Source organism: Corvus hawaiiensis, chromosome 6 (assembly GCF_020740725.1).
Source record: "Corvus hawaiiensis isolate bCorHaw1 chromosome 6, bCorHaw1.pri.cur, whole genome shotgun sequence".
In the NCBI taxonomy this organism is placed as follows: Eukaryota; Metazoa; Chordata; class Aves; order Passeriformes; family Corvidae; genus Corvus; species Corvus hawaiiensis.
The window spans coordinates 64,219,259-64,242,088 of NC_063218.1; the positions used below are offsets into that span (position 1 = coordinate 64,219,259).

Below are 22,830 nucleotides of genomic sequence, written 5' to 3' on the forward strand. Positions count from 1 at the left end.
GCAAGCCTTGGAATAAAACCCTCCAGCTTCTGCATCCCCCTTCTACTCTCTAGCCATTATGACAGACTTTCCAATCTTTCCCAGGAAGAGAGACCTGCAGGTACAAACTCTCCAGTGGAACTCGTTCGATTCCAGGCGGAAGTGCCCCTTCCAGCAACATCACCAGCAAAGCACAGCCTGGTCCCTCCTCTCTCAGCAAACACGTTAGACCAGCACCCATGGGACCAACACCAGGTGCTTCAGCCCCAGAAGAATCTAAAACCAGGGCTGAATCAGCTCAGACACGCAGCTCATTTGAATAGGATTTGTCTTGCAGAGCAGAGGTGCTTTTTAAAACTCACAGTTCAGCAGCTGCTGTAAAAACCGTGTGATTAAAATGGTGCTGTTGAGCTCTGTAAGTGACCACGAGGTCAGGGCAGCACAGGGATGGGACAGGGAAGTGCAAACTGCCTCGAAAAAGGAAACCAAGCAGAGACACACCAACCTAGGATTACCCCAGGGAAAGCTTAGGTCTAATCTCCACGAGGTCAGAGAGAGAGAATGATTGTTGCCATTATCATAAATTATACCCAGAATTATTTACTCTACAGTGCAGCTTTGCTCTCAGCAATGTGTTACAAAGATGTCAGGAACAATAACAGCAAAACCCTCAACAACCTGCGAGCCCTGGCTGCTGCACAGCAAAGGCTCAGCATTATATTTATTTAGTGTGGCCTTTGTTAAAGCACTGGCTCACTCCTTCCTCAGGAAACAGGCAAGTTCTGCAAGGGAAGGGCTGCAATTTAGTCCAATAGGAAACAATATTTAACTTCAATTGGAAACAGCAATTACTGACAAAGGAGAAACTCGTTGGCTTGTTACCATCACTGTTCTTTGCAAGGTGCCCAGAACTTTTCATCCCCAGAATTACTGATTTTTCGTTGTATCAGTCACAAGAGCACTCTGCTGGTATCAGGAGCCTGTCCTTAAGGATCTGTGTCTAGGAAAGACAGAGACAGGCAAGACAGCAAACCTGCAAGAGTCAAGCACAGAGATGCAGACTCTCAGTCAGTCCTCTGCTATTCCCATAGGCACTGTTTAAAAGGTGGAAAAAGGTAGAAAAAGAAGCCAGAGGACTTTGCCTTACTCATTCCTGTGCTTCTATAACGCTTTAACAGCTTTGGTTTAGGCCTCCCTGGATTATTTGCCTTTCCATTTTAATGCTGGTTTGCTGCTCATCGTGAAGAGCAAACAACAAACAACTCACGGCCCAGGCTGCCCACAGGCACTGGAGATTCCTGGCTGCACCAGCCCAGAGACTCCAGGCAGCCAAGTTGCCAGGCTCCCACCTCCTTGCACCTTCTTTTTTATCTGAGCAGATGGAAAAACTCAAGAGCAGAAGCCAAGAACTCAACGTGGGCATCTCTGCAGCAGTTACAGTAATTACTGGAGCTGTAATTGCAGGGTGGTAGCACACACAAACTCACACACACACACACACAGTGCCTGTTGGCTCTTCACTGCTGAACGAGACAGCCAGAGAGCACCTCTCCACTTTTCAAACTCTTTTACAAACAGGGACCAGCAGTGGTTTTGGTCAGTGATGGCCTTTCTGGGGATTCCTACCCAGCACCGGGGTAAAAATCACTGTAAGAGCAGAAAATGGTGTTTTTCAAACAAATGTTTTGTAACTGACAGGACAAAGACAGTCAGACACCTCACACTTCTCCAGGGAGGTGGTGAGGACCAACCACTGCCTGCTGAAGAACCAGTTCCAGGGAACAAGGTATTGATTTCTGTCAAGTGGGAAATCACGAGGTGGAGAGATGTTAAACAACTCTGAGGGCAAATACTGAAATCAGAACCACAGAAGCACAGCACAGGTGGAGTTGGAAGGCAATTTTGGAGATCATTCATTCCAAACCCCCTGCTCAAAACCAGGGTCAGCTGAGCACACGAAATGGGTGGTTTTTCAGGTGTCCTGTCCCACCTGTACCAGTGACATCTGAGACATCTCAAACCATGAAAAATCCAGCAGCAAGGTCTGAAGACAGCCCAAAACCCTGACTTTTTGCCCCACAGCTTCACACACAGCTTTTATCATCAAATTTTTTTGCTCTTTTGCACCTGTAATATTCCCCCTGTCTCCTTGCTAGTAGTCTGCTCTGTGCTGCTCCATTTCATACGCACTGAGATTCTTCTCCTCCTCACAATTTTGCAGAGAATTTATATAATCTGTGTTTGTACCACACCCCTGCCCCAAACCAGAAAGATCAGAAGATGCAGGGGGGGCTCCTCTGGAAGCACTACAATAACACTACAAATTGCTAACAGCCAGCAATGTGGAAGAAAGGCTGGTCTGCCCCAGGTGTGAGATATGTAGAGTTGGGGAAAAAAAAAGTAAAATTGAGCAGTGTTTGTTTATACAAACAACATAAAAGAGAAGGGGGAAAGTATCTAATTGAGAGTGGAGAGCACTGCCAGCTTCAGCAGTTACACTTGGATGGATTTGATCCTCAGGGTTTGCAATTAATTCCCTTCACCACTGCCAAGGTCATCGCTCGCACTGTAGTTCTGCAGTCTTTGAGCTAGAAAGAAATGAACAATCAAAAAAACAGTGATGAGACGTAAAAATACCTCAAGAGGTGATGCCAGGCACAGGCAGGAGTATTCCAGGAATGGAAGCGTAACGGGTGTTTGTCACCTACTGCCTTTAGCCAGACTTGTTCTAATTCCCTTCCCCTTAATATTCCATGAACACTTCATCTTGGCTCTCTCTTCAGCCTTCTGCTTAAAATACCAAGAGCACCTATGCTGGAGTGCCACTTCCATGGGCTCTGACTCTGTCAAAATGTCATTTTTTTGTTGTTTTGATCTAGAAGTTACTGCTGAATATGTGCTGAGATGTCCCATAAACAGCAGGAAGGTGAAAGCTGCTCATCATAAATGTGCTAAAGCTAGTGGCTCCTCTTTTTAGATGTTCTCAGATCTCAAGATTGTGGAATATATTCCATATATTGCAACTATTTAGTGTGGGTTCAGCAAACAAATGATCCAGCCTAAGGCCAGGAACAGCACTGCCACTGAACAGTTAATTTCAGTCAATAGGTACATGTGGGTTGCAGCTTACTGGCCTCTGAAATAGAGCTGTTCATGCCCTCTCCTTGTGAATGAACACCTCAAAATCACAATTAAGGCTGACATTAACTGGTGAAAGTCAGAAAAATGCAGGGCAACAGCCTCTCCCCCTGTGTTGGTCAAGGAAGTTGATCTTACCTGTTTATAACCTTTTTATTCTCCCAATAAATCCACCAGACTAAGCTTTCATGGATAGCAAATAGCTTTTTTTTCCCTTTTAAAAGGGGGGCACGTTTTTATGGGCCCTGTCTGCACAAGCAATGCCCTAATGGCACAGTTCAATGTAAGGCTTCCTTCTCTTTCCCCCTATTTAATCACTATATTCCTTTCCAAACAGCTCTGGGGGAAAAAATAAAATCGATGGGCTGTGGCATGGGGATGGGGCTGGAATATGTGGACACATCTTTCTGTTGACTTCAGGGATACTCTGAGTGGATTTAAGTGCTGTTAAATTCTGCATGATCACAGCATTTTGCTCTCTCAAGGCAAATGACTGGATCAGGGTCTACTTTTATGACTCCTGTATACCTATTTTTGCGTGGCGAGGCAGCTGCAGACGGGATGGAAAGATACTCAGACCTCTCGGACAAGAGACCCCAGAACTTGTTTTATTGCAGACCTTTTCAAAGGAACTAAGTGTATCAAGTTCTGCTCCTGATACTGCATGGAAACAATAGGGTATGGCTGTAAAATAAAAGAATTCAGACATAAATACATTAAATTGGAATTAGGAAAGACTAGGCCACAGATAAATCTAAAAGACAGGCAATGATGTAGCTATTGCACTTAATAAAATTCCATAAACCTGCAGTTAAAAGGAACAGAGGGGAAAAAAGCCTCATGACAGATCAGTGAGAGTCTGGAAAGATCCATCTGGAGAAGAGATTTGTCCTGAAAAGCCTCAACCAGCTCTGAAAGTAGGGATTTCTCTCAGGGATATTGAGGATGCAGCTCAAGCAAACACAGGTCTCAGCAGCAGGATCTGCAGGTTATTCCTGATTTTCCTTCCTTTCCTGCCAGTTGGATGCCCATGCTATGCCAAGCAGGACTTTTTGGAGACAATTCCCATTAGTAACTGGGCTGTTAATATTCTCTTTATTCTGAACTGGTATCTTTCCATAAATGTGATCCATGTGACCAAAGCACTCCTGTCTCAAGCAATTCCAGAATTTAGTTGTGCCAGGCATTTTCTGAACACAGGGGAAGAACCCAGTGAACCATGAGGGAAGGAGCTGGAGGCTCTAATTATTTCTAATGATGCACCTAGAAATCATCAAGTAAAAAGGAACAAAGTAAGATCAAAGCCATGCTTCTTCAAAACATGAAATTTAGGACATACGATGAGGAGACCACTGGATGGTCCCTGGGGATTCAGAAACAGCCATGGCACAGGGGCTCTTTATGCACTGACCACTGCAAATCAATCAATCAATCCACCAATCAATCCTGCTTGGGCAGGATTTTGACACTGTATCAGGAAGAATTAACTTCGACCCAACTCTGCTTTCTGTTCCAGACAAAGTTAAGCTTAGATTACACACAGGACAAAAACTACAAAGTGTTGCAGCCACTGATGATTTAAATCAATAGCTCAGATGTTGGCAGAAGAGAGCATTTGAGCAAATGGTGCTGAAAAACAGCATGGAAAGGCTACAATCTTTCCTTCTGTAGCACTGATACATCTTCCTTCAGAATCAGATGCATTTTTCACCCTTTCCCAATAAATAACTTCTCAGAGCAGGCATTGCTGGGAATACTCCACAGGGAAAACCCAAATGGGCAGTTCAGCTCCTTCCTCTTCTGCCCAGCTAGTGTGGCACAGAGGAGTCCTTTTTTCCTGCCTGACCCTCCTGAAAAACCTGGTTTGCATGTTTATCCTTTGGCTCTGGATCATGAGGGATAACAGATGGAATGGGAGGACTCCTGTTGGAAGCAGAAAATGAATTCAGGTCGCTTTTGAGCCTGGTAGGTAAGAGCAGCCACGGAGCTGAAAGCAAGATGAGCAGCAGCCTTCCTGAAGGATTTTCTGTGACAAGGGAGAAACTGAGTGAGCCCAGGTTTGTTTACAAGCAGCAAATCTGGAGCCTGCACATGGCAAACAGAACGAAGCTTTCTTTCTTTCTTACGAGGTGGCCCCCGTAGTTGGCTTCTTGCAGTTTTCCAGCTGAAGAGCTGCGAGTTCCCTTTAAATTGGCAAGCCCCAAAACTTCACTGCTGGCAGCTGACAAATCCTCCATCAGCTCTGGAATTTCCCCGGCGTTTTGCTGGATTTTCACTGACAGGCTCAAGACGGGTACAGGCTGTGGGCTTCTGCTGATGTAAATTGTTTTATACTCCCTGATGTTTGGAATAAAATAATGCACCAGCCAACTCAGACAACATGTAAAACTTGGCACTGCTGCAACGTGGACAGCTTGGAAAGGCCTGACATGGCTGGAACCATAGGCCCTGATGGACAAGCCTAGAATTAGCTCCAGAATGTTCTACAGACCAACAGGACCAACAACAGAGAAAAATTTAGAGGTTTTTTTAACAGGGCAGCTAGAAGGGGAGGAAGCCCAGCCTACCCAAACCCACAGCTACACAAGGAAGCAGGATCCAACTTTTTTGCCTGTTCTTAGGTATTAGATCACGCTGACTTTCCAACAATAAATGCTAAAGGCACATGATAACCAAAGGGAGACAGGATGAGGGCAGTCAGTGGTGTCTATTCCCAGCTTAAAGGCTGGACCACTATCCTGGCCAAGTAATTAACCCAGGGCAGAGCAGTCCATTCAGCAGTAAAATGAGCCTAAATAGTGACCTCGATTTGGGCTCTGTGGGAGCTGACAAATACTCCCCAAGATATGCATCACTGCCAGAGCATTCCTGCCTTGACACACCACTAAAAATAAAACAAAGGCTTTATATCCCACTTGGGGAAAAGTGAAAAAGGAGAAAGGAACTTCGTTTCCACCTTTGAATGGCTCTTCTCAAGTCACAGTATCCCAAACAACCCCAGCAAACAGCTCTGGGACATGAGCTCACGCTGCAGGAGTGCTCCCAAGCTCAGCCAGCCTGATGGAAGCAACGGGAGAAATCCCAGAGCAGGAACAGAGTGAAGAAAGCAGGAGTGCCACATGTCTGGTCCAAAACACATCATCTGACCCCCAACATGGACTAGGATCTCAGAGAAAATAGAAGTATCTTATTGCCCAGCAGAGCCCTTTTTTGCAGCAGCACAGACAGAGCTCTGCTGACACGGAAAACCTCCGAGCCTCTGGGCACTCAGGTGTATCCTCACTGAGCTCGTGCTCACCTCAGGGTCTAATTCCTTCGCCAAAATATTGCACAAGTGGCACTCTGTGTTTGCAAAACGCTTCCTCAGGTGTCCTGTTTGACCCCAAACAGCAGATGGTTTATTGTCTGTGCAGCAAACAAGGTCATTCTGGGGTTCCAAGTGGGCCATGGCTCAGTTGCACAGCGAGCAGCTGCATTCACTTTGGAAATGCTGCATGTTTTGCCTGAGATATCCGAGTGCTTTCTAATTCTGCCTCTTCTCCTCCTCCTGCTTCAACGCCTTCACCTGAAGGTGCCAGAAGCAAACATCACCAAGCCACAAACTCTGCAGAGTTTCAGCCTATGGGATATCCCACACCATCCACATACTCCAGAGAGCTCTAGAGATGACTCCATCCCCCCCACTGCTGCAGCACTCTCCAGCTTCCTCCCCCTCAGGTCTTTTGCCAAGGTGTTCAGCGTGGATGAAAACCCACTCGTGTGGGTTGAAACTGGCTCTGTTCACTGGGGTGCCTCAAACCTGCAAGTGTGCCTGTCTGCTTTCATACCTTCTGCAGTTTGCTGCAGGGTAAGCTCAGAAGCTCAGCCAGGCTTTTAAAAGCCCTTCACGGCACGTGACAGCCTCCATTAGGGCACGGCTCCAGAACTGAATCCTAGGCTTGCCTTCATGCTGAAGGGAAGACCTCCCAGACCCCACGGTGCTATGGTTTTCACAGCAGTCTGCAGCGCAGTGTGACACATGGGGAGCCAGAACGAACAGCAGATTGCCAGGCCTGTGGATGAACAACTGCAGCTCCTTCCACTGACTCTGTGTGGCTCGTGGACCTTCTCAAAAATCAGATTTTTCCAAGTCTGCAGCTCTAACAGCCACCCCCTCCTCTCTTTGCTCCATTTCAGATCAATAGATTTACAGATTTAGGCAGGAGGGTGGGGACTGAGGCACGAGCAAAGGCAGAACAGGTCAGCGTTTTTGTCCTTGCCTGTGACCGGGATTTTCCCAGCAGAAAGCGAGCTGGGACTGCAGTGCACGGAACACGTCTATTCCAGAAAGTGAGCGCACACACACACACACACACAAAAGAGCAGTGCCCAGTTTGCAGCTGATTTAGCACAGCTCAGGGAGGAATAAAAGAACGGGGCTGCACAGCCTTGCCAAGTCACATTAGGTGAATCAGTGCCCTCGTCTCTCACGCCACGAGTCCGGCGTCTCGCACCAGCCGCGGCTGCCTCTCCTCCTCAGCCAGGAGAGAGCAAAGCACCTCCTCTGCCAAGTGCTGCCAGCAGCACTCATCCCGCTGCCCCTGCAAGACACGTGCCCAGAGCTCGGGACAGTGAGGCACAGACAAACACATCCTGGAGCAACCCAAAGGCAGGGCTGGATGGGCAGTATTAATTTCATTTCCAGCTTCCATAAATTTTTCAAAGCCAGTCCTTTAAGTGCTCATGTTGTTTTTTTCTTTTTTTTTTTTTTTCCTTAATGTCAGTTTTTGCTCCATTTTAATATATCCTCTTTAATTTCCTTTACAGCTAAGTACTGGTCAGAAAAAAATGGCAGAAATTTCCCTTACCCCAGCTGTTGTAGGATCTAGTGCGGATTTCAAAACAGAATAGAGCTGCAGCCTGCATTCCAAAAAAACTCCGGTGAACCATGTGAAGAGCATTGTTTGGGAGCAATTGGAGAGATAACTGCTCTCCTGATTTAACTCATTTATTATCCCCAGTGTATAAAACACGTAGCTGCAGTAACATCATTACACTGAGAGCACTGAAAAGAACACAAAATAGAAAGCCTAACCTACATTTCTGGTATGAGCTGTTCAGCAGCCTCAGCTGTGCCACTGTGGGAACCAGTGGCACGACTTTACACAACCTGGCCTCAGGAAAACTCTTTTTTCTGCACAGTGTGCAAAATAAACAGCCTTGCACTAGGGTAGGGGTAACCTTGATTAAGGTTAGTGAGCCCAAATAACTGAGCTACCAGCAGCCATGGTCCTTTCTATTCCTATTTTATTCAAGTTAACTCCTTTTGATTCTTCATATGTGTACATCAGTTCCCTCTCTTTGGAGAGTTCTGCTCTTTTTGGAAAGATTTCAGGGGAAGATCAAACAGAAAGACAACCTTTTTTAATTTTGTAATTAATTATTTTTGTTATTTTATTATTGTACTACCATTTCATACCGATTTCAGAAGCTGGGGCTGAGTACAGTAAAGCCAAAGGTGGGAAGAAGAAACCATGTTATTTAGAAAGCTGCAGAGATGTTCTCCTTTCCCTCACCTGTCCAGCAAGCACTTTGCTTTTTTGTTTTGTGAGTATGGCCTCAACACACCAATGCACTGGGAAACCCCCCAACCAAGGGCTGCTTTTGGGAAAGGCCAGGATAGAGCCTTCCCTCACCCTGATGTCCAGCAGGCTAAAAAGACATCCAAAAAGCAAGCTAAAATAAATAATGGATAACCAGAAACCAGAACTTCCCATTTAAGATTTCTGAAATAAACAGAAACTTGGATGTGCACTTGGAAAGTGGGGAAACAAGTCTGGAGTGGCCTGGATCTCCCTGCAGAAGGCAACTGGGGAGCAGCAGCTGCCTGACCTGTCCAGGAACTCAGCTCTGAGGGTTCCTCAGCTCTCCTGTGCCACCAGCCTGTCAGGCAGCCTGCCAAGGAGCTGGGCAGGAAGGAAACCAGGGAGGCTTCCAAGAGAAAAAACATCCCACTGGAACATTTCTGACCGCTGTAATAATGGCCCTACTTTGAGAGTTGGTTACGAAGCTGGCAGAAGGCAGGAGACCCACTGCCTTCCCTGGTTACTTCCTGGCTTCCTACAGAAATCTCCTTCTACTCCAGACACACAGCATCAACTGAAGCAATCCTTAAGCAGGATGTCCATAAATCCCCTGAACCCTCCCCACAACGAACAGCGTTGCTCTTCCCCAGAACTCTGACAATTGTTAACTGGCGCCGTTCAGGAGGTAACATTTTCTTTGGGAAGGCCTTTCCTGCTTTAGGCAACCACATGTACTTTTGGCAAGGTCTCCAGACAAGCCCTGTTGGCAGCACGCAGCCTTATGCCTCGCTCGGAAAGATTGCACGAAAAAAACAGCTCACTTTCCAGCTCCAATTCCAAGGCTTCACAAACTTGGCAGGGCTGACAACCTAATCTGGCCTGGCTGCAGGAATAACTGATGCCTCATAGGTAGCATCCCACAAAACTGCCCTGGAAACCCAACCAAAGGAGCCCTTTCAGCCTGCTCCGGCCCCGCTCCCAGCTCACCGACCTACCGCTCATTGCTCAGCGTCATCCTCGGAGGGTCCAGGTTGGGATTCTCCATGGATTCCATCTGGGGACAGCGTAGGAAGTAGTAGAGGGTGTGGAGGGCGTCAGGGGACCAGGAGATGGGCTGCTGCTGCCGGGTCTGCCGGACAGGGCTCATGCCGGGCCGGATGGTGTTCAGGCACTGCATGTGGTGCATGGCTCGCGAGACCAAATCACCTGCACACACACACACACAGAGAGAAAATACAAAATCATCTCTTTACAGTGCTTTTAATCACACTTTTTGAACAAGTCAAAACTCTCACAGCCCAGAGGAATGTTTGCTGTGTGCACAGAACCTCCTCCACGAAGGCAGAAGGGTGTCCTGTCCCTCAGGCTGGCACTCCACAGCACCTGCTTTCAAAGACCAAGTTACCAGTTAGAAAACGTGAAACTAAACACTTCCCAGTTACCATGCGTTCTTTGCAGTGAGTTTGCTGGGTTACTGCTGGTTTTCTCCTCTTTCCACCCACAAATACCAAGTTTTTTTGCCAGCCTGCAAAAACTACTGATGTCTTTGTAAAATGTCCTCTGCCCAGCCTGGGAGCGACAGTTTCACAGGGCAAAGTCAGTAGCACCAACACTTCACTCTTATTTTTGTTAGGACGTTGCTCCCATTTCTTCCAACTGGGTCATGCTGTTCTACCCTGCTGCCCAGGAACCTGAGACAAATTAGGGACATTACATTCAAGACAGAAACCCCTTCTTTTAGGGGTCTGCTGCTCCCATTCTCACTCTAGCTGCAGGTTTCTCCAGAACGGCAAGACCTGACTCTCTTATTAAATAAAAAGCCAATCTTTATCATGCTGGCTGTCTCAAGCTGTGCCAGAAATTTGTCCTTCAGCACTGTAAGAAGCTCAGTCCAGGAGGTCTCTGGGCTTCTCAGTCCTCTTGGTCTTTGAACTCGAGCCAAGCTGCCTCTATGTCGGAGCAGGGTGGACCTGAGAAGGCCTGGAAGGAGGTGACCTGGATTACACAGTTGCACTCAGAATGTTAGGACTGCAGATTTTTAAAAAGTTCTCAGGGCAAGGACCCCAAAGCTGGTCTTTTTGCAATAAGCTTGCCTTAGGCACAACCCTGTTTACTCTCCTTGTGTTGTGGTGCATTACAAACTCCAAAAAAGCTTTAAAAGCTTCATCTCTGAGTAGTGTGACTACCAAGCAGTGAGCTGAATTATTACTATACTTAGCTAGGATCTGTTTTTTCCTTGGGAGAATCTCTGCTGCTTTATGCTTTACATTCCCCTCAAACCCTCACAGGAAACATTGCTCTATTGTGTCCAAAAGTTACAATACTGGGAAAGGATGGAACCGAAATAGTCGCCCCATCACAAAGCTGGCTCCTGGGAAAGCGCCCTGAGCTTAGCAGTGCCACGTATCTTTTAGCAACACCTCCCTCTGAAATTCTTAGGAAGTTATTATTTGTTCATTTATATCTAAAAGCAACACTGAATTTTCCAGCCAGAACCCCTGGGGTTCTACTGTTACACAGGAGAAAGCCCCACAAAGCTACTGTATGTCTAAACATGACATTTTTTAGTGGTTCAGACCAACAGGGTATTAAAAATCTCAGTTTGCAGTCTAAAGCCGTGCCACTCCTTTGTTGTACAGCACATTCAGCTTTAAGGACCCACTTCAGAATAATAAAAAAATCCTTCTAACAACTCTGCCTTTCCACTTCAGTAGCTCCAGGATCCGCACGTTTTACGAGAGCATCACGGATCCTCCAGCGCTGGCTGGTGCTAACACAGAAGTCTGCACGGTTTACAGCAGAAATGCATCTGGAATTCAAATTTTCAGCTCAGAATAACGATCCTTCTCCTTTGCACACTCACTCTATTCTTCTGGCAACGGGCAGCAACGTCTTAAAAAAAAGCAGGCAACTGTATCAGGAGACCCATTCACTGGATGGACTGACCAAGCTGGCCAGGCAGGGACGGGGAAGAGGGAGAGAGGAAGCTGTATTCAATCTCAGGCCCTCGCTACAAATGTTCTCTTGTGTTCCAGGATAAATAGAGGTGTGTTAAAGGAATTTGAAAACCTCAAATTAAGGCAGGTTGCAAAATAAATGGTGAAACCCACAAACTCCTTACTGGCCCTGGCATTCATTAGCATTCAGATGGTGCAGGCTGAGAAAGTGATGCCAGCAGAAACGGTGCAAAGGAAAAAGTAGACCAGGAAAACACAAATCATTTTTGTTTACTTTAAAGGGGCTTTGTGAGTACTCTAGGAATGGAACATTTCATTTGGTCAGCTTTAAAAAAAAAAAAGGGGGGGGCGGTTTGAACAAGTTTTTGTTACCAGAGTACTCTTAAGATTTTTTTTTTCCTCCGCTTTTTGCTTTTTAAGTAACCAAAAAGCTTTTCCTTGAATATCCTGGACATTTCCACTGCAGAAACACTAACAAAGAGAACCCTCTCTGCCATCTGAGGGAGGTTTGCTGTGCTCCACAAATGCACAGGAGAGCCTCCAGAGGCATCTTGTAAAGAGCATCCAACTTTAGTTGGCAGTAGCATCCCTACAAAACAAAAAAAGGCGCATCCTACACCTTTCCAGGTGAATTAGACACAAAGCAGACTAATGAGACCAGCTGATTTCCATAAACAGCACCACCAGAAAGTTAAATCTCACCCAACCTTAAATGCTGCTCACGCTGCCAACAGCGGCAGCACTCCTGCTGCCCTCAGCAGTGGAGGGATGGGCTCTCCTGCTCTGCTGGAAGAATCCTGTGGTTGATTATATCCCAAACTTACTCAGTTCCGAGATGCTCCCGACGCACGTGGCCAGCAGGGACTGCTCCAGGGTCCGGAGTTCCAGCTGGGCGTAGGCGTCGGCCCGTCCGTCGCTGCACACCGAGCCGTCGTGGTAGGGGCTGAAGTAGGCAGGGAGGGACAGCACACCTGGGGCAGAGCACACAGCAGACCTCTTACAAATCAGCCCACACGTGTGGAAAAGCAAATCCCTCCAGGAGGGATGCAGAACTCGCGCCTTTCTCCGGGAATTTCGGAACAGTTCAAAGGGAATCAAACGGCGCTGTGAACACTGCTGGAATGGCTGAAACAGGCTCCAGGGAGTAAGGCTGGATGTTCCTACAGCGTTTAGGAGCTGGAAACAAATTGCAGTCCAGATAAAACTACATGAAAAGCTGTGGTGAAGCCTCTGCTCGTGTTTATACAACAACTGGCTCGCTGCTGAACAGCTGTATGCAGATGCCCAGATAGAAGGGCCTGATCTGGAGAGATGTGGAATATAGCCTGGAGTCCACCCCATCCCTGCAACCCTGCAAACAAAACCACGGGCTGTGCCAGCCCTTTGAACCTGCCAGGCAGTTTCAGGTGCTCAGGCTGTGGTCTCTGCATGCACACACCTCTGGATGCGCCAAGCGACGCCCAGGAGTTCTGAGGTTGCCTGTGTTTGCATCTCTGTAAATGACCCCTGTGTGTGATGGAGAGATTAGACAGGTAATTAACACTGCACGGCTTTACCACACACAGCTCCTCTCCTTGCACGCAGCAGTGTGGATGCACAGCAACCGATTGCTCCGTGTGGCACAGAGAAAAGAGGGAATGTGGCCTCTGGAGCGGGTGTGAGGCAGGGAGCAGGGTGCATATGACAGGGGCTGGGGTGGGACAGCGACCTGCCCTGTCCAGTGACACCCTGGGGTAGATCTGGTACCACTGCACCCACAGGGCAGGTGGACTCCAAAAAGCCACCTGCAGTCACTCAGCCAGTGTTCCTGCCCCATTTTTAATTATAGATCCATCCCGCAATTCCAGCAGCACCTCCTGGCCCAAACTTTCCACGATTCCAGACAATGGCCACTCAGAGCAGCCACGACTGCCTGTGCTCTTAGCCTGCTGCATATCCTGTATTTCTGATTTTTAACTTTGATCCACAGCAATACAGTTCAGCTCGAACCCACGTTTCCTTCCACCCTCACCTCCCGACCCCGGGTCAGCCTGGGATGTGGAGATCCTTTACTCCTGTGGCAGTGACCTCCTGTCACAGAGGTGCTGTGCATTGTTGCCCAACAAAACCCTGCAGCTCATTGTGCAAGACCCTTTGTTTCTTTGTCTTGATGTTTTCTTTTGAGATTTTACGCCGGATTGATCTCTCCTACCCTTTTCACATCCTCTTTGCATCCTGCTTGGTGGTAAAGCCAAGGGCTGCATCAAAAACTTCCTGGACATGATGAGAATAAGGGAATGATTTATCCTGTTGTGCTTCTTCACTGTACATCACTGTTAGTTAATGGAGAACACTCTGCCAGTGCCCTCTTAACCTGAATAATTAGGAAGTTGAGGCTTTAAGAGCTACCAGAAGCCATGCATGCAAACGAGGAGAGCTTTGCTTTAAATACACTATACAGAGCCCAAGCCACTTCCTTTTCCATGCCAAAGCTATGAAAGGATGTTTTAGAGACATATGGATTGAATTTATGGCAGAGGGAGAATGAAAACAGCCTGATTTGTCAAAACTTTCAAATAGAGGCACATAATTCTACAGAGGCGAAAACAGAAACTGGCAGCTCCACTGCTGAGCCCGGCAGAGGGAAAGAAATGGGGCACATTTTCTCTGCCAGCCACTTTCAGTTGGTTCTGTTTTCTAACAAGGAATTAAAAATAAAAGGTTTGCAGAACGCTTTGGCTCGCAAAAGGCAACAACATTTTCTCAATTTTCCAGTTCACAGTTTGCCAGGTGGTGCAAGGAAAACAGGGAGGATTTATTTACCTTTGGAAAAATGACTCATCCAAGATTGCTGTGGGACAAGACTTATGCTGTCACCTGCCTTGGTACAGCTGAGGAGCATCCTCTACGTACCAGAGAGGAATAAGGAATTTACCAAGACTTCGGCCACGTACCAAAGCCCAGTGATGCCACTGGGGATTTTCCCTGGGGTCGGAGATGGGGATGAATCAGGCTCTAATGAGGTAAGGATTCGAAGTCTGGCAGGTCTCCATAGGTACGAGCAAGGCTGGGAATGAGGACACACCTCCCAACACTGATTCTGAGGCAGCAGGAAGCACAGTAGAAACGTACCCCACAACTATTCTATCTTGCAGCACCCTCATCAGGATTTCCTCTCTGATCCGCTTCCAGTAACTCCGTAGAGTTGGAAAAGCATCCTCTTTGCTCCTCAGATGAGAAAATCAGGCACAAGGACATCTGCAGTCCAGCTTTGCCCAGTGATAATTAGGAACAGGACTTAATCTTTAACAATAATTTTTAAATCCCTTTTTTTGGTAACAGACAACTGCCTTGTGCTGATTATTTATATCCCAAACTATGGGTCTTGCTCTCCTGCCTCTCAAATAATGGAATTTTCAGTCAAAAGCTGTTACAATGGTATAAACCATGGGGCAGTTTCTGCCTGGCATTCACTTTCCTGCATTTTTGTATTAGTGGCAACGCTGCTTTTAATCATGACTAGCAAGATAAGCAAAAATGCAATAGAAATAAACTAACCCATGTCAAAACACCCTCTGCTTGATATTCGCCTTTATTTCCTGGCTTTCCCAAAGTGTGTTTTCCCCACGAAACAACAATGTGAAACAGCACATAATTACTGTGCAGGAATGAACCACTTGGGCAGGTTTTTTTAAATTAAGATTTTAAGAACAGGATCGAAGCCCAGGTGGAGTTAAGGAGGGACTATGAATTTGAGTGTGGCTTAGGACCTCAGGAGCAGGAGGAGCTCAGAAGTCATCTCTGGAATGGCCTGATTCTCGATTAAGGCACGGCTGGGTAACAATTTGTTCCTGATCTTTCCATAGCCTTTGAAACAGCAGCTGGAAATAAAGCCATGTTTATTCTACCTCAGTTAAATACGAAACCTGTTCACAAGCACTTGCTGCCAACGCTCTTAAAAGGCAGTCACGACTGGGTGAGTTCCAGTTAAGCAGTTCCTTAAACTCAAATTATTCTGCTTGCCTAAAGAGTTTGAAATTGTTGTCCGTAATCTGATGCTTTTTAATAGCAACTGAAAATGTTTCCAGTCTGAGCAAGATCCAGGGAGAAGTCTGTTCACACTCCTGGACATCTTTCTGCTTTAAGAGTTGCAGCAGTTCTGGGGAGAGCTTTGGCTGTAACGTGATGGCTCCCACGAGCGGGACTGGGCAAAGCTCTTGTGTGGTTTCCAGCACATGCTGGAACACCTCTGCTCTGGAGACAGGCTGGGAGAGCTGGGAACGTTCAACCTGGAGAAGGGAAGGGTCCAGGGAGAACCTAGGGGCTCCAAGAGAGCTGGAGAGGGGCTTCGGACAAGGGTGTGGAATGACAGGACAAAGGGGAATGGCCTTAAACTGATGGAGGGTGGGTTTAGATGGGATACTGGGAAAGAATTCTTCCCTATGAGGGTGGTGAGACCTGGGCACAGTTTCCCAGAGAAGCTGTGGCTGCCTCATCCCTGGGAGTGTTCAAGGCCAGGTTGGACAGGGCTTGGAGCAACCTGGGATAGGGGAAGGTGTCCCTGCCCATGGCAGAGAGGTTGGAACTAAATGATCTTTAAGTCCCTTCCAAGCCAAACCATTCCATGATTCTGTGATTCCCCAAGCTGGATCCAGTTCCTCAAGCAGGACAATTTCTGCGAGGAACCCCAGGTCCATCTCTGAATGTCCTCATAATTCAGAGGCTGGCATCAAATTCTGCACTTTTGATCTCAAGACACAGGCGAATGCAGACCTTTCCCTGAATTTTGTCCTGAGATTGGAACATTTTATTTTCCAGCTACCTACGGCACCTTCACAGTCCACACCATTTGCATGCCACGTTCATGCAAAGGGACTTGCCATCGGTTTTACTTTGTTGTAATGGTTTTCTCTGGGCTTTCCCCAGTCTGGACCCTTGATGTTGGCAGACAGCTTCCTAGAGATTAACTCATCAGCCATTTGATGGCTTTCAAACACTTATATGACGACTTAAGAGGTTAAGATGGGGCCACTCACAAGTGGCAAAGGGCCAAGGAGACTTGGCTGGAAAGCACTCAAATTCTGCTGTCTGGGATTCCTCATGGAAATTGCCCAGGGTACTGATTCCCTTATTCCAGAAATGCACTGGCTCTGTTCACGACAGATTAGGCAAAGAATCAGGAATAAAATTAGGACAGGGATATACATCATAAACTACTTTTTAAAAAAATATAAACCCCACAAAGTGTATGGGACAATACAATATATCATTTATACCTGAACACTTCCATAAAACAAATCAGAACAATAGGAAAAAAAGCATCTATTTGGCCAAACCAACCAGAAAGCCCTCGGAAAATTCGAAATCATCTCTATACATTATAAATTATTCCTAAAAGCCCCATGTGTGAAACCAGGAGTGCTGTGAGTACGCTTGAAAAACGCATTAGGAAACCAAGCAGGCATCCCTGCACCAGTGTGCTTTTGCAGTGTTTGGCTTGGGATAAATTCCACAAGAAACATTCCAGGGGGTGGGAACAACGGCTGATCCCTGTGAACTGACACGGTGGAAGGCCAAAGTTTTGAAGGCGGGCGGTGATGACCTGACTGGGCTGGAGTAGCCAAATCCCACCGATTCCAATGGAGCCGGGGGAAACCGCGGCCAAGTGCAAGTGCAGGTCCCGCACTGGAACGCGGCCATGACATGGGGACGGCTGTCACCTTGCACAAAGTCCTGCAATTCTTCATGGCCAGGAGCATTCAAGGCTCTCCTTGTTTTCTGTTCCCCGCTCTCCCACACCACACAATGCCCTGCAGCTCCCTCTTGCCAATCAGTTCCGAGTGCGGAGCGCCAGCAGGAATTAACGTGCCAGCTCCTGGAGCTCCTTTTCTCCTCGCTGACCTACCGCTGCTAGGAAAGCTCGACCCTCCTTTATTTTATGAAATGAGATGGGATCATTTGGACAGAACATAAACAAACCCCTCCAAAAAACAGCAACCAAAGTGTTCCTGATGGAACTCCCTCAAAATCTAAACACATCAGGCTCTGTAATCAACTTGCAGCCATGCTATAGATGGTGAGAGAGGCTTGTGATCAGGGAACAATGCACCTAATTGCTCACATATAGGAAAAGAGTGTGGCTTCTGCTAGAAAGCAGGCAGCCATCCCGCCCAGTTTGTCAGCAGTAAGAAAAATCAAACACAGTTTCTTATATCTGCATCCATATTAAACATTAATTCTGTAATTGGAAACAGGAGCAGAAGCAGAGGAGGGAGAAGCTTCAAGTGGAGGAGATTTTAAAATTTTCTGCAAGTGTTACACTGGATCTCTCCATCGAAGAGCTGATGTCCCCTATGGGGACACTTCTGGACACCTCAGAGTCACACAGCCCTCAAGCTTGATTTCTTCTTGCTTCATTTCTCATTCACTGATCTTACTGCTCCAAGAGACAATATCCTCTCCAAATTAACAAAATACAGTCTTCCTGGACTTCAGGAATGTTATCAGAGATGCGTTGCCTTCAAGTCTGGTCCTTCCTGTAGCCCAGTGTCAACAGGCAGCGCTTAACTAAAGTACTAAAATACCCCAAAAGAGAGTTATAAAGCACTCTCAAAATCCACTGCCCCTTGTTCCTGGGGTGCAGGTCACTGCAGCAACTGGAAGTCCAAAAAGCAGGGAAAAGCAGTGGAGCTTACAGCAACAGTGCCACTCCTTCTGCACTACCAGGGAAAGGGCAGGAGCTGATGGACAGTCACCACAAATGCCTCCTTACTCCGAGGAAACTCCCTGTGCCTGTCCTCATCCCACACATTTTGCCTCAATTCTCCTATGAAAATGGTAGAACTGGGCTGGAAGTTGGAGGGGAGCAGGTAGGAAGTATGTGTATTCCATTTGAATCCAGCTGTGATGTATGGGCTTGCAAAAGACTATAAATGCAGGAGAAGGGCCTCGGTTTAACACCAAGTCAGTATTTACTGAGTCATTAATCCCACTTCCATATCCCTGTGGTCTTCTGGACAACCACTAACCTGGCCTGGCCCCAAACACTTAATTGAACATGAGCACAAGGGAACATATCCTGGGCTTGCATTGTCATGACTGCCAAAAAACACAGCACAATGACTGTCCTCATTCCCATTTCCTAGATGGAGAAATGTGGCCAAAAGGAGGAGAAGCAACCACGAAACTCGTGCACCAGAACCAGCACTTTGCAAAACCCAAACCTCCCAGCTGAAATTCCCTGGGTGGAAGTGGCCAGCACAGAGCCATTGCTCCCGGCTCCAAATTCCCAGTTCAACATTCCCAGTTCAAATTCCCTGTGTGGAAGTGGCCAGCATAGAGCCATTGCTCCCAGTTCAGATTCCCTGTACGGAAGTGGCCAGGATGGAGCCATTGCTCCCTGTTCCAAACTCCCAGTTCAACATTCCCAGGTCAAATTCCCTCTGTGGAAGTGGCCAGCACCGAGCCATTGCTCCCTGTTCCAAATTCCCAGTTCAAATTCCCTTTATGGAAGTGGCCAGCATGGAGCCACCGCTCCCTGTTCCAAATTCCCGGTTCAACAATCCCAGTTCAGGCTCCCTGTATGGAAGTGGCCAGCACGGAGCCATTGCTCCCTGTTCCAAATTCCCAGTTCAACATTCCCAGTTCAGGTTCCCTGTATGGAAGTGGCCAGCATGGAGCCATTGCCCCCACAACCCGGATCCAGGGATTGGAAATGAAGGGAATAACCACGTGGCTTTAAGTCTAGGTTTGCAGAACTATGCTTCCTCTTTTTATATATCCTAATAAAAGGCCTTTGGGGATATAATCTGTAAATACAAACTGTAAACGCTTCCTACTGTTATTACTTCCTACAAGTAGTTCTGAAGAGGAGAGTGTGTGCTCATGTCAACAAGCACATCCCTAAAACTAGGCTAATCCTTTTGGAATTTTGCACATGTGGTTTTCCAGGCATTGGCTCTTCTGTGCAGGGTCCAAGGGCAGGCAAAGACCTGCACTACACTGTAATATCAGTATTAAAAAATCCACCAATTATCAATAAATCCATGCTTCCAGGACTCTTGTTTTCAGGATCCAGTAAGGCACACTAAAGAGAAATCCCCATACTGGGTTATAAATATCAATTAAAAACCAAAGTTTTATGAGGAATGGTATAAATAGATTATGAACACTGTGAAAGGAGTACAAAACCAGGATCTTGTGCCAAAAAACGACTGTGGTCCAAGAGGCTGAAGGCTTACAATTCCCTGGTTGTGTAAACCCCGAGCAGTTGGATTGATCTCAGTGTCTCAGTCTGCTTATCTGGAAAAGGAGGATATTGCTTCATTCCTGGTGAGGGTGGTGTGACAGCAGCAGTGTTCTTGCTTAATTTCTCATCCTCAACTCACTCCTTCACGCTGCTCAACATTTAGCAGTGTCCCCATTTCCCATATGTGTCAATAGCACATTTTTTTGCCCCTTACCAACAGCCCTTTTTACATTTACAGAGCCCTTTTTACCTTCAACAAAGCTCCCCAAGACACAGCTATTTCTGAGATGAAAGGATAGCTATTGTGACAATATTTAATTGCACCTCACTGGAGCTGATGAGATCAGAAGAGAAGCTTTACCCAACTGTGAGAGGGTTAAGGAAAACAAAATTATTTTAGCCCTGTAGAGATTTGGATGTGGATACAAAATTGGACAGTTATTCTGACAGAGCAGAAATACCACAAGAAATTATAAAGAAACAACATATATATATATATATATATATATATATGTATATATATATATATGGAAGCTAAGAAAATAAGCTTTGTTTTTTAAAGAGGGAGAGAGATATGACAGGTAAGCAGTGGTAACTCCAGAAACACAGAGTCCTTTAGTGGCACTGCTGTAGGGGATCAGAAAGTTTAGGAAGAAGAGGGTTCTGTCTCCATTCCCTTGGAATTCTTCTTTGGAAGTTTCCAATTTAGGTGCTTTCACATTAAAACCAGCTTCATTTGGTGTAAGCAGTGGGACTGCAGCAACTGCAGGCACCAGCTCGAGCCCTCATACCCTCCACAATACCCTCTTCTAATCCACTCCTTATTGTTCACTGTCCTTCCTGTAATCTGGCCTTTGAATCATGCCCAGTTCCCCAGATGTGCTCTGAGTAAGCTCTTTGTACATCCCATAATGACCTCTCTTTACTTGCCTTCAATTCTTCTATTTATACATCCCATGATCTGTATGCTTGCCAAACAAAGAGGATAGTAAATTTATATCCTCTGTCACTCCCAGTTCCTTTTCTTAGGGAACGTCAAGATGGAGAATCTGACCGGGGCACTACTCCAGAATAATCCAGTGCAATCCCTTCTAAAATAATCCAGAGCAATTTTTTGGAAGAGATTATCCCTGCCCAGCACCTTCTTTATACAGGTGAGCCCTTGGCCTGATAAAATCTACCCTCCTTAGCCTCTCGTTTCTGTTCCAAACACGCCATTAAAACCAGATTTTAGAAACCATGGTCACTTAATAATAAACATCAAGACTACAATTACATCAGTTAATGACCTAAAGTATCAGTGTCGCGAGAGCTGATTATTCTCAGTTTATTTTTAAAAAGCCACGAGGCAATAGGAACTCAGCAGCAACCGACCTACCGCTCTCAAAGGAATTTTTTAGGCTGCTGTCAGCAACACCAGCATGGGTTTTGTCAGGGTGAAATATGAATCTGCCACTCAATAGAAAATTGAAATTTTATCTAAGAGAAACACGGCGCAGTGCTGAGACCGCGGAGCCTGGCCTCAGGAGGGCAAGGCTTGGAGGCTCACCAGGATGAGCACATTCCTGCGCTGCCTGCAGACGAAAATGAGTCAGGTTTTGTCACCGGCCAGCCAACACAAAACTCGGGGCGGGTGCATCCTGAGCGGCTCACGAGAAAGAGAGACAGCACTGCTGAAGATTTGATACCTGCAGTTTAATCTTCAGTATTATTTCAGCGCAGTGAATTGCTCCCAGCAGCATTTACGTGCGTGAGTAGCTCGTGAATCACGAGCTGTGTCATTCTTACCCAGCTCTGCCGCAGCCCAGCATTAGTGCGAGCTTTTGGGACAAGACAAACACTGAGCTCCACCACCCCGATAACAATGTTTGCGTTTGACAAGCACCATCAGGCACGGCTTGCTCTCGAGGAGTATTTCGATAGCACTAAAGACCAGCAGCAATTCCAGCCCAGGACAGAAGCTCTGCCTCTCTTAATTTTCATTTCCTCAAACAAACCCTTGGAAGCATGTGGCAGTTTGCCCCCTCAATACAGCAGACGAGTCTCTTACTAATGACAGTATTTTGCAACTTTCTGCTTCCTCACATCAAAGCATCCTGGAGATCTTGTCAACAATGACCAATTGTTTAGACACTCACAAGTGGAGCTGAGGAATTCCACTTACTCACCAACTGCTCAGCTTCACCCTCGGTCTTTCCAACACTTTAGCCCATTTCTCACATCGTGTGTGGTACTCAAGGACCATCTCATACCATCTGCATTCGTGCCTGGCTTCCTTCCACGACGTCTTGCTCAGGCTTCAGCACCTATTTCACCCCCTGGCTTCTGCATCTCAATTCCTCTTTCTTGTCCCCCATCACCTCTTCATTGTCACCACACTTGCACTCAGGGTTCAGCCTTTCTCGGTCACCAGCTCCAAACGAGAGCAGATCCAACATCTATTTTTGGATGTGCCCTTTAGGGGTGGCAACACTGTAAGAATTTGGCGATATTTGTAAAGCTGGCAGAGGAGAAAAAAACCAACAAAACAACCAACTGTACACGGCTCTGGCCTGTCTCTCTCACTGCGTAAGTGCCAAGTGCATTTCAAAGTCTAAGTCTCTTGGTTGTAGCCATTTATAGTTTGTATAAAAAGCCTAACTTGTACACTTCCATTAGAGCCCTAAATATAACTGCCCTGAGCAAGTATTCGCTGCTCAAACAGGACCTCTTTGAATTTTGTTTCCAAAAGAATGCTGCTGCCACTATATTATTTCTAGATATTTACATTAAGATCTGAATACTTGGTCAGGAAGCCACTCCGATTAATGGATCCCCCAGCATTGTTTTTTACCTCTGAAGAAAACCTGTATTTTTATTTTAAAACAGCCGACTTTTTGCATAAGCATAAAAAGCAGCAGTTCTGAAGAACTGGCTGTGGTTCTTTGAAGAATTTAGAAACACTACCACATGTTCTGGGTTTTTA

General features: G+C 46.5%; 1 protein-coding gene across 2 annotated transcripts in view; it reads right to left on the minus strand.

Annotated features, from left to right (window-relative positions):
- ABTB2 (ankyrin repeat and BTB domain containing 2) overlaps positions 1 to 22,830 on the minus strand; it is a 112,558-nt gene that overhangs the window by 26,564 nt on the left and 63,164 nt on the right. Inside the window, exons 1-3 of one of the 2 annotated variants that reach the window (XM_048306627.1) lie at positions 22,034 to 22,234; positions 12,463 to 12,609; positions 9,677 to 9,887 (exon numbers count right to left, since the gene is read on the minus strand). In XM_048306627.1, the coding sequence (XP_048162584.1) occupies positions 9,677 to 9,867 (191 nt within the window). In that variant the 5' untranslated portion in view covers positions 9,868 to 9,887; positions 12,463 to 12,609; positions 22,034 to 22,234. Of the gene's footprint in view, positions 1 to 9,676; positions 9,888 to 12,462; positions 12,610 to 22,033; positions 22,235 to 22,830 lie in introns of those variants that run through there. The other variant, XM_048306626.1, reaches the window with a different exon arrangement.